This window comes from Sinocyclocheilus grahami, unplaced genomic scaffold (assembly GCF_001515645.1).
Source record: "Sinocyclocheilus grahami isolate Dianchi unplaced genomic scaffold, SAMN03320097.WGS_v1.1 scaffold1150.1, whole genome shotgun sequence".
In the NCBI taxonomy this organism is placed as follows: domain Eukaryota; kingdom Metazoa; phylum Chordata; class Actinopteri; order Cypriniformes; family Cyprinidae; genus Sinocyclocheilus; species Sinocyclocheilus grahami.
The window spans coordinates 235,343-247,034 of NW_015506329.1; the positions used below are offsets into that span (position 1 = coordinate 235,343).

At 39.2% G+C, this 11,692-nt stretch overlaps 2 protein-coding genes across 2 annotated transcripts; one reads left to right on the forward strand and one right to left on the reverse strand.

Annotated features, from left to right (window-relative positions):
- Positions 1–600: 600 nt before the first annotated feature.
- LOC107567365 (protocadherin-20-like) lies at positions 601–4,226 on the reverse strand. Its single transcript, XM_016253032.1, has 2 exons — positions 4,137–4,226; positions 601–3,211 (listed from the first exon to the last, which is right to left on the reverse strand). Exons 1-2 carry the CDS (start codon positions 4,155–4,157, stop codon positions 737–739), a joined length of 2,496 nt encoding a protein of 831 aa, XP_016108518.1. The 5' UTR covers positions 4,158–4,226; the 3' UTR covers positions 601–736.
- A 2,490-nt stretch (positions 4,227–6,716) lies between these two features.
- On the forward strand, positions 6,717–10,684 carry LOC107567364 (regulator of cell cycle RGCC-like). The gene is made up of 5 exons (XM_016253031.1): positions 6,717–6,790; positions 6,997–7,137; positions 7,266–7,346; positions 8,167–8,229; positions 10,326–10,684. The coding sequence occupies exons 1-5, from the start codon at positions 6,769–6,771 to the stop codon at positions 10,331–10,333; spliced, it is 315 nt and encodes a 104-aa protein (XP_016108517.1). The 5' UTR covers positions 6,717–6,768; the 3' UTR covers positions 10,334–10,684.
- Positions 10,685–11,692: the final 1,008 nt, after the last annotated feature.

Sequence of the window (11,692 nt, forward strand, 5' to 3'; positions counted from 1 at the left end):
TCGATATAAGCCAAGAGGAGACTGGTTTTCCTTTGCTAAAGTAAGGTAACTTTGTTTCCTTTGCTCCTGCATTTCTCAGAGGCGCGCGCACGACGCATACGTCTTACGTCATCCGCCTGCATGTCTTCCGCATATCACAGTCAGCGGAAGTGAGAGAAAAGTGTTTATTACGTTTGAAATATGGATATTTATCTATACAAAAACGTATGGATTTGCTACAGGCCTCCTTTATTCACCCCCCGGAGCCATGTGAGGAGCATTTTATTACGGATGCACGCACTTTATTTCATGTCTTCTGAACTGTTGACAACCAACACCCGCTTACCCTCATTGAAAGGCTTGGAGGGGCCAGGACAATTTTTTATATAACTCCGATTGGATTCGTCTGAAAGAAGAAAGTCACATACACCTAGGATGCTTTGAGGGTGAGTAAAACACAGGCTAATTTTCAATTTTGGGTGAACTAACACTTTAAGTGCATTAATCTCTTTAAATATTTTAAAAAAAAAAGATTTTAAGAGTTTATTTGTTTTAACTTTATGTAAGATGAAAACACATCATCATAGGAAAAGAAAGCAGGTATCTTACACATTAGGCCAGACTAATACTACTACAGTATATTACTATTACAATACTAACAAAAAGTACTAGGCAAAGAATATTATTTGCAGGTTATAAAAAAGCTTTTGTAATATTTACACAAACATTTTATTGGTGTATCTGCTGAGCCTTCGCTTTAGTTCAAAGGTTTCAGTTCACAGAGATTTCCAGTTTCCCATACATTCTTTTGTTTGACTTTCCTTTTTGTCTTTCTGTGCTTCATAAACACCACTACGACCGCCAGGAGAACACAGACTGAGATGACCATCAGACACAGGCCACAATAAAAAATAAGCCAGGCATTTGATTCACACCTGCAGTCTTTGACAGGCATTGGAGGAGGCAGTCGTGGCGGCGAGTAATCCGGAACGGCATTCACGTGACATGTTTCCAACGTCTCGTTGACAAGCAGGTGGACCCACACGGTGGTCTGCAGCGGGTCTGGCTTTCCTCCGTCGCGAACGACTATGCAGAGCTGGTGCATGCCGTAGTCCTCGCCGCTCAGGTGCTGGACCAGAGTAATGTTTCCTGAGTGCTGGTCAATCTGGAAGGGGCTGTGTAGAGGCGGTTTGGATGCAATAATTTGGTAAGTGATATCCGAATTCATTCCTGAGTCCTCATCAATGGCGAAAATCTTTGTTATCATGCTTCCTGCTCGAGTAGCTGGGGATATGGTCAGACAGGAGAGGTTGCTGCTAGGAAGAAGGACCTGGGGTTGATTATCATTGACATCCTCAATAAAAATGGTCATTCTTGCTGTAGCGGAAAGGACCGGACTGCCGCCGTCTACGGCTACTACCAGAAGCTCATAGCGGTCTTGCTTCTCGCGGTCGACATCACCAGTACTGCGGAGCGATCCCTGTGCCAGGTCTATGGCAAAAGGGACTTCGTCGTTTAAAATACGCACATCCGCTATCCGGCCGTTCTCTCCTTTATCACTATCACTTGCTGTGACTTTCCCAACTTGGGAAAGTTGTGGAATGCTCTCAGACACGAAGAAATAGAAATGTGGGGTAGGAAAGGCCGGTGGATTATCATTCAGATCCAGTATGTTTACGGACACAATAGCGGAGCCCTCCTGAGACGGTTCGCCGCCGTCCCGGGCCAGAACGATCAGGACGTACGTCTCCTGCTGTTCTCTATCCAAAGTCTCTGCCACCGATATCACACCCATCTCTTCGTCGATTCTGAAAGGTCCTCCATTTGTAAGCCTGTACCTTACTTTGCCAAACCGCTGGCTGTCTGCGTCGCTAGCCTGGACTCTCAGCAGAAACACTCCAGGCTCGTTGTTCTCACTGATGTCCTTTTCATAACGTGTTTGTTCAAACTTTGGGGCATTATCATTCACATCTTCAACAAGCACTTTGATCACTTCCCTTCTGTGTAGGCGTGTGCCACGAGGATCAGAAATAATAACTGTAACCTCATACTCGCTGCACATCTCAAAATCTAGGGGTTTTGATGTTGAAAGCAAATAGCTGCCTGCTTGCGGCTTCAAAGAAAACGGCATGCTGTCTTTTTCTAAGGACAGAGTACCTTTAGCAGTAGAGGTGTCTTCCAGCTCCAAGAGGGCTAAGACGGTGGGGGGCTCATTTTCTTGTAACACGATCACTTGGTGTTTATGCTCGGCGACAAACTTGATCTTTACGGACGGCCCTGGGCTCGTCACTGGCTGCATGTATACGCTTACCTGAGTTTGCTCAGGGGGACAAAGTGGGCTATTCGCAAAGACTTTCAATGCGTGCTCCTCGGGACTGTCAACCTCCGAGTCAACAGCTAAGCTGATCAGGCCTGTGTGTCCATTCAAGTGAAAGAGCGCTTTGGCCCTGTCTGAGATCTGACGGCTGAAGGAGAATGTGATCTGGGCATTTTGGCCCAGGTCTTTGTCTGTGGCTCTAAGCTGGGCCACCGCAGTGCCCTTGACTCCTAACGCTGACACAATGGCTGCGGTGGGACTGTCGGTGTCAAACTCTGGGCAATTGTCATCAACATCGGTTACAGTTACATTGAGATTAGCTGTAGTGCTGAGTGGTACAGAACCTCCGTCTACTGCTACAAGAACCAAGAGGTGGTTTTCCTGAGTTTCCCGGTCCAGTTCTCTTTGTACCACCAGCTCGAGTTCATGCCCGTCTTGTCTGATGCTAAAAAAGCCACCAGAGTCTTCCAAATAGTAACGTATCGCGCCATTATCGCCCGTATCCTTATCCTGGGCTTGGTCATCCAGTGGGAAAGCAGTCCCATTTGATGCATCTTCAGGTATGTGCAGAGGAATCTCATTCCTCTCGAAAATAGGAGCGTTGTCATTAATATCATCCACAATGATTATCATTGGCACGACTTCAAAATTAAGACTCACGACTGCGGTATTTGAAAAAGTACAGTCCCCATCCTGATGTGATGGACACAAGGCCTCTCTGTCTATGCGCTCTTTAGTGAACAGATCCCCTGTGCTCTCGTCCACTCTGATGTATCTTTCATCGAGGAGCCGGTATGGAGCGGAGTAGGTTGTGCTTAGACTTCCGATCTTAACGCCTGCTTCTTGCTCCTCCGGGGTGGTGAAACGCAGGGCACGGCTATGGATTTGCCCAGCAGATGCCAGGAGAAGCACCCACTAAAAAACAACAGAAGAGACTTACTGCTTGGAAGAAAGCAACACCCTTCTTTCCATATGAAAGTTTAACCACTCTGACTCGGGAGTTAAGTATTAAGTGTTTCACTTCTGTTTCAGTTTTTTATAACCATTTCTTACTATGTGTGAGTAAGTTGTTTTTATTTTAGCATGTGTGTTTGGCTCAGTGTTATTTTTTTTAGGATTACTGATAAACTAATGTAGTTTGATTTGTATTAGTTATCTGTTTTAGTTTTAGTTACAGTTGTAGTAATGTTGTAATTTTATTAGTTTTTTATTATGTCTATATAGTTTTTTTATTAAGTTTTAGTTTTATTTAATTTGAGTTATTTCAGTACTTCAACATACAAAATGGAAATTAAATAATATATATATATGGTGGGGCAAGACACATTAATAAAATCCAAGGTACACCAGTAGCTATAACACGGCAGCAGATTTACAATTAGAAGGAGCTTGCTAACAGGTAGGACTGTGGTTACTGATAAATGTATTAATTGGTGCTGAACTACAGGCTTGAATAGTTATGCTTGAAAAATACATCATAAAATTATATCTAGCATATCTAAAATAAAACATAAGATTTATGCCTTGATTGCTGTAAAAATATTATTAGTAATGGGATACCTATTTGTGTCCTTTTCACTGGCGCTTTTTTGGGTATTCGATTTTTTTTGCTTTAAACTTTTAGACATATCTGTTATGTTTATTTGTATCCACCTGTCTATCCACCTGTCTGCCTATTTGAAACAGAGTTTTGAAACGTTTGAAACATGAACACCGCCCGACACGCAGAATATGAATTAAACACAGACTGACTAATGTGGACTTTACCTCCGTTCAACCTCAAAATAAGAAAAGTGAATAATTTTCTTTCTGCAAACATAAATGATGCAGGATCACTGACCTGCAGTATATTCCAGTTCATTATGTGGTGGTTTTGAGCTGTCCATTCTTCAAGAACATGTTGAGCTCTGTGAGCACGAGAAGCACTCTGGCGAAATGTGTTTGGGGGCGGAGCCTCATCTACCTGTGCTACAGGTGAACAGCTCGAGATTACTCACGATATTCAACCGTTGGTTAAAAGGGGAAATACAGGTCTGACGGGATGTTTTTCCGGGTAATTGCTTTATAACAGGGGTGCCCAAACTCAGTCCTGGAGGGCCGGTGTCCTGCAGAGTTTAGCTCCAACTTGCCTCGACACACCTGCCTGGAAGTTTCGAGTATGCCTAGAAAGAGCTTGATTAGCTGGTTCAGGTGTGTTTAATTGGGGTTAGAGCTAAACTGCAGGACACCGGCCCTCCAGGACCGAGTTTGGGCACCCCTGCTTTATAATGATAGATGCGACACGGTGAAGTATTTTTCCCATTTAACTCCAAGCACTATGCGTTAATAATATACACACGCTAAATCATAATAAGAGAGATTATGTAGTAGTTATAGCCTTTCTTTGGAGTTCTTATGGTTCACTTTAGCTTTTCTGAACCATACTGAATTGGAACTATGGATTTTAAACCAAACTGCACAGTTATATTTGTATTATTGCTGTTAAGGTCAGCATCTCATTTGGCTCCTGTCTCAGTGTCGCCATCATGAGGGCAGTGATATTTACATCACATGGCTCTTGTAGTTCATAGTTTAGTGCTCTATTAGTATTTCCTAGCATCAAGGGGGTTTATTGTATTTTATGGTATGTTATAGACTACAGAAAGAAAGAAAGATAATGGATGGATGGACGAAAGAAAGAAAGAAATAATGAATTAATGAATGAATGTGACATGTGTCCAGTTTACAAGTTTACAAAAGGGCAATGAAAAGCAATGAATATTATAAGAATGCTAACTGCCCTTACAAAAAAGTACCATAGTAACCACAGTCACCGCTGAAATACCATAGGTGTTATTAATATACGTTTTATTATACATGTTGTTGCTACATTAAGTTAACTGCAGTAACTTCAAATGGTAACTTTACACCTACTCTCATAAAAACGACAGAAAGGTTAATTTAGTTCATTATAATCAGATACATACTTGTATGTAAACGAGAAAACAATGTATTTGGTGCTTAAAGAGCCACTATATCTTGTGCGGTATTAAAGGTGCATAACTGTGCCCTAAAACAGGGCTGCGTTCAGCCCTGACAAAAACGGTGCAAAACGTGTTTTAAACGGAAACGGTGGTGCGTTGAACACTGTTCTGATGACGCAAGAGTTGCAGCTATGGCGGCTGAGAAGGCCATTCTTTGTGCTCTTCTTGAAGAATTTCCGGAGCCTAATGAAATCGGTATAAATACCTGTTTAATACTGCAAAATACGCTCGATGTTACAGTCACTGCCCTTGCCCTCCAGAAGAAAAGAGAACATCCCAATCGAGTGAAGGGGTTTGTGGAAACTGGTTCATAATTATTGTGATCCAACATTTGCTTCGCATTTCAGGATGAAAAGACAAACATTTCAGGTGAAGGATAATCCACTTCTTACCGCCGAGACTGTGTTATGATCTATATTACATTATTTTTATTGTGAGTATTAGGCTTATCATTATTGCTGATCCCTGTTGGTGTGCTATGATATTGTAATATGTACCATTATATAATCAGAGCGGTATAGAAACGTTTATGAAAGTGTCACTCCACAATACAATAGCAAAATATATAAATATGTATAGTATTTTTATGTTACATTAATCAGTGTCTAGCACACCTTCCTAAGGAAAGGATATGGACCAGAAGACATTGCAATTACTAAATGATATTTAGACAGACTTAAAGAAGTTCCAGATCTATACTTGTGCCCTTATTATTTCAGTTATTTTGCCTTTAATGTAAATAAACATTAATCTTGCTCTTGTGAATTTATTTGGATGTTATTTACATTATGTGAGCTGTCTCTTTAATACCGCGTGGTTTATATACATGTTGCTGCTGATTGGGCTGACATGTTTGACACACCCACCAAACAAGAGAAAACGCATCTCAAACCCCGTTGCACACCGTTTCCAGGAAACATGTCGTTCAAACCAGAAACCGTAGCGAAACGGTGCACACCGCTTTGAGCTTGAACGTGCCCCAGGGTTAAGGCTAGAAGGGATATGTATGGTGCTACTGGGCATGCGCACATCAATACAGCGTCATTTTTGTCACACTGTACAACAATAATTACTCTTTTTTCATTATTGTAAGGGGTAGGTTTAGGGTTGGGGTAGGTGTAGACGTTAATAAAACACAATCTAATAGGTAGAAAATTCATTTCATTGTTTGTTTCCGGTCTGAGCTGTATCCCTTCTAGCCACACAACCCTGAAACAGGGCGAGTAGACCGAAGTGGTCGGAAATTTTTATTTATCTAGTTCCACATGTGACATCATGTGTAGGCGTCAGGGGAAATTTTGCCTCAGACTTTACTGTAACCACGGAGACCACACCGTGCTCTGATTGGTTGGCACATCATGTGCTGGGCGGAGTCAATATACATCGGATGGGAACCCATCATATTAATTTGAGAATCAGTTTCCAGCACTCTTCACACAGAACCACAGGATGTCTACAGCAAACTCTTCAGGTAAACTTTTCTTTGATAAAAAGTCACGTGCCACATTATTTCAAATGTGTTTTTTTTTTCTTTCTTTCTTTGTAAAATGAGAGTAGCTTATTTAAGTTTATTCATTTTATTTATCTGTTTCATACAGTCAGTCATGTAGACATCAGTCATAAATAGTTTAGAATGCGTTTCAGTGTAATTCTAATAGAGGACGTGAATTGTATTAGAGCTGGATCTGGAGCTGGGAGACTTGCTACAGGAGTTTAATGATGTTGTGAAGGAGCTGAGCACACCTCACGCCTCTGAACATGTGCTGGGAGATGTGAAGAGACACACAGCACTGACTGATGGAGACGACTCAGACTACTGTAAGTACACTACCACACACCTCTGAAACATGGCTGTTAAACAGTTTACATATGTCACATTACAGTTTTGTAAGAGTTTAACTTGTACAGTATTGTCAATGAATGCCAAACCTATTGTATCTTCTCAGGCAGCGAAGCTTCGCTGGTAAACAGCTTGAATGCCAGTCAAGAGGAGCTCAACATCCCAAGCATGACTACAGCCCCAAAAGGTATTAACATAACATAACAGATAGCCATCACATTTACTAAACAAGCTAATGGCTTTTCCTATCTGCTCCACGTGCGGCTCTATTTCTATTCTACTCATCTTATTGTAGTCTTTATTTGTGGATTGTACTGCTTTGATGCTCCTCATTTGGCTACAGGATGCATGATAAGCACGAATGCTGGCACGATGGAATTGAATATGATAATGTTGTGAAGTTGGTCAACCAGCACAGACATAAAGTGAAGATCTATATTTGTGTGCCTTACTACTAATTTAGTCGTATTGTAATTTTAATATAATTTAAATATGTTTTCTACAAAAGCGTAAAATTGAGTACATTTAGTTTTGTAAATATGAAAATACATTTCTATACCTCTGATTAATTTTAAACCGCACCCCCTGCTCATTCAAGGATGTCTGTTTATTGTCTGGATGGAGCAAAGGCGAAATGTGTTTAAAATGCGTGTACACAGTTCAGTTGAATTATAACGTTTACCTTTTCAATTGAATGCAAATTAATAAAAACCTTGAATCTTAATCTGAACGTACAACGCAAACAGTTTACCGAAAAGATCAACAATGATAAAAGTAACTATCCCCAGTGTCAAAATCAAGACTACGCCCTTGGTTCATTATGCTTTTTAATAAAGATTGTGTTAAAGCCAGTTGAAAATGTGGCATTTTATTGTGCGTAGGGAATGCAGAGGGTCGCATTTCTTTCGGGCTGGAATGTTCCACAGGAAATACCACGCACTTAGCTGCGTTTCCACAGCGTCTGAAGCATTCCCTTGCACTAACGTCTCTCTCTCTGCTCTTTACAGCCAGGCTCGGGGACACCGGCGACCTACAGAGCTTCATTGAAAACCTGGATAGAGAGCTTGCAGGTATAAACACAGTTTGGTTTGCTTGGTCACATTTAAGGCAGCTTTTGCAGCTCTATCTTTTGAAAGCACGGTGTGCCATAGAATCAGTGCTATGAGAATATTTTATTAATCTAGATCAGAAAAGACGGTCAAAAGCATACCCTATGCAAGGACATGAATGCAGAATGTTTGGCCAACCACAAATGTGCGTTCCCATAGTTCTGTAGCGGAAACAAACCTCAGAACCCGAGCGAGCTATAGACTTAGTCTCTAGATATATAATCGAATATGTTATTTATTAGTAGATAATATAACAGAAAACAATTTGCATTACAGATCAACACCAATTATCCTGTTTTGTCGACTGTGCTCAGCAGTTACTTTTAACTAAAAGTTACTTTTTTTTTTGCATTACAATATCGCGTTACTATGGAAGCCCGTTTCCGCCACTGAATAAAAAAATTAAAAAAAAAGGTTATTGCGACTTTTTATCTCACAATTCTGACTTTTTTCACAGAATTGTGTGATATAAACTCAGAATTGCGAGTTATAAAGTCACAATTGCGAGATAAAAACCCGCAACTCTGACTTTTTGTCTCGCAATTGCGAGTTTATATCACACAATTATGACTTTATATCTCAGAATTGCGAGTTTATATCTCACAATTCGGACTTTTTTTCGCATTATTGCATGATATAAGCTCGCAATTGAGAGTTAAAAAGCCATAATTGTGAGATATAAACTCGCAATTCTGAGATATAAAGTCATAATTGTGTGATATAAACTCGCAATTGCGAGACAAAAAGTCAGAGTTGCGGGTTTTTATCTCGCAATTGTGACTTTAAAAAATAATGCATTACAATATCGCGTTACTATGGAAGCCCGTTTCCGCCACTGAATAAAAAAATTTAAAAAAAGGTTATTGCGACTTTTTATCTCACAATTCTGACTTTTTTCACAGAATTGTGTGATATAAACTCAGAATTGCGAGTTATAAAGTCACAATTGCGAGATAAAAACCCGCAACTCTGACTTTTTGTCTCGCAATTGCGAGTTTATATCACACAATTATGACTTTATATCTCAGAATTGCGAGTTTATATCTCACAATTATGGCTTTTTAACTCTCAATTGCGAGCTTATATCATGCAATAATGCGAAAAAAAGTCCGAATTGTGAGATATAAACTCGCAATTACCTTTTTTATTTTTTATTCAGTGTTGGAAACGGCTTCCATACGTTACTCCCTAAAAGTTACTTTTTATGGAAAGTAATGTGTTACGTTACTTTTGCATTATTTTAAAAAAATCTGGTCTTGGCTTACTTGTTTGTTTTTAATAAAAAATTATATTTTTGGCAAATGTTAAGTGCCCTTTCACACCATAGTGAAACGAATAAGCCTCAGGCTGAAGGAAATGTAAATTCACGTCTGTACAGTAGCAAATGTTACAGAAACAAAGGTTATGTTTATCTAAAGTCATTTTTGCCTATTAGTGTGGTTGTACTGGATCATTGAAGGTCAGCAGCAAAGACATCGGTTAATAAAATGGGAGTACATAAAGGATATTTCTGTTATTTAACCTATTTAATTATTGCAGGTTCGCATCATATCCTGAGTTTGCATTGCACTGTTTTTATTCATTTTAAGGAATACTGAATCTGTTTTTGTGAGAGTGAGATGAGTAAATGCATGCATGCATATAGTCTAGACATACAGTAACCATCACAATGCCTCTGCACTTACTCCTGATTTCTCTCAACGTGCACAGGAGAGCTGTCAGTCTATAAATGGGAAAACAAAGTAACTGCCGTTTTTATTGTAAATTAATGCATTACTTTACTAGTTACTTGAAAAAAGTCATCCGATTACATACTGTAACCTGCATTGCTTGTAATGCTTTACCCCCAACACTGGTGCTCAGTGACATGACGTCGATATTCTTGACAAAAACAAGTAAAATATCCATCAGCGCGATAATGTTAATAATGTTAACACAGCTCACTCCCAGCATGCTCCGTTATCAGTGGAGCGATGATTCAGTTATGAATCATAACTGCACATGCATTATACCTCACTCCCCTGACCTGAGCTGTCACAATCTTATCTGTCTTACAGAGATGTGAGATGACAGGACACACGTGATCAGACAGACCGCTGAGCACCTGAAGAGCTGGCATTTAGCAAAGCGCAATCTCTGCTTCCACATAGAAATTAGGCTGAAGAAAAGCAGCTTGAAGGCTTCATTTTTTCCCCCTTCACTAAGGAACGAGAGCTCACGGTGACTTTTAATTGGTCAAGACTGTTTGGAAGAATTACCAAGTTTCTCAGAAGATGTTTTATTTTAAGAAATACTTACTAAATTTATATGAAAAGCACAATGCCTTGTAAGTTATGACGAGTAATGTTAATACCTATTTTTCACTTTTTTTTAAATGAAGATTGTAAAAATATCAGTGTTACCAGGTTCAGTGTAATGTGTAATATTAATTTAACCTTGTAAAGAATTTTTAATAATAAAAGTTTTTGCATTAAACATGTATTGCTTGTATTTAATTGCTTTTTTTCTAGTAAAAGTATTTTTCTTGCTAATAATATTTTTGATACCTACATAATTATTCCCCCCCCCCCCAGTCCCCCCCAGTGAAACACACTGCAAAAAATGCGTTTCTTACTTAGATTTTTTTGTCTTGTTTACAGCCAAAATATCTAAAAATTGTTAAATCAAGAAGGATTTTAAGTCCTTCTTGATTCAAGTAAAGTGTTACCAAATAATCTGCCAATGTGGTAAGCAAAATAATATTGTTTTCTGTTTGAAATAAGATTATTTTGCTTGTTCTAAGGAAAAAACTCACTTAATTTTGACATGTTTTTTCTGAAAACAAGACAATAATTTTTACTTGTCTAGAAAATCCTTCTTGATTTTTGAGCTGAAAACAAGAGAAAAAAACTAGGTAAGAAAAGCATTTTCTTGCAGTGCCTGACCTGGGCAGGTTTTTTTGAGATTCACCTAATTAACTAAACTCCAACATTAAATTCCTTGCAAATGCAGTATCTAGTTGTAGTTAGTTCACTAGATTGAGTTTACGGTCCTGGTAAAACCATATCTGTACAGAAAAGGAAATGCACCTAGACGTTCTGCAGCTGAAGGAAGGAAGTTGTCAGTTGCAGTGCAATCGAAAGCAGCAGTTTTTTTCTTGTTTGTGGTTTTGTCACAAGCCACACCTTCAAGAAGCTGTTTGACTGTGTATGCAGTACTTGGTTCCCAAAAAGTAGCCTATTCGAAAATTAAAGTCTCACTTAAAGGTACACGTCATTACATTGGGCAGAAAATATCAAACCAGTTGTATATTATTCTTGCTTTCTTATCTAATGCGATGACATCTAAGCATTTTAAAGTGTGATTTACAGGGTTAGTTTACACAGAAATGACTTTTTTTTTTCATCGTTTAGTCACTCTCATGCTATTCCAAACCTGTATGTTA

Coding starts and splice junctions, on each gene's coding strand:
- LOC107567364 (XM_016253031.1), top strand. CDS start 6,769: ATGTCTACAGCAAACTCTTCAG. Junction 7,138..7,265: donor TGGAGACGACTCAGACTACT/GTAAGTACACTA, acceptor GTATCTTCTCAG/GCAGCGAAGCTTCGCTGGTA. Junction 7,347..8,166: donor CATGACTACAGCCCCAAAAG/GTATTAACATAA, acceptor TGCTCTTTACAG/CCAGGCTCGGGGACACCGGC.
- LOC107567365 (XM_016253032.1), bottom strand. CDS start 4,157: ATGAACTGGAATATACTGCAG. Junction 3,212..4,136: donor TGAACTGGAATATACTGCAG/GTCAGTGATCCT, acceptor GTTGTTTTTTAG/TGGGTGCTTCTCCTGGCATC.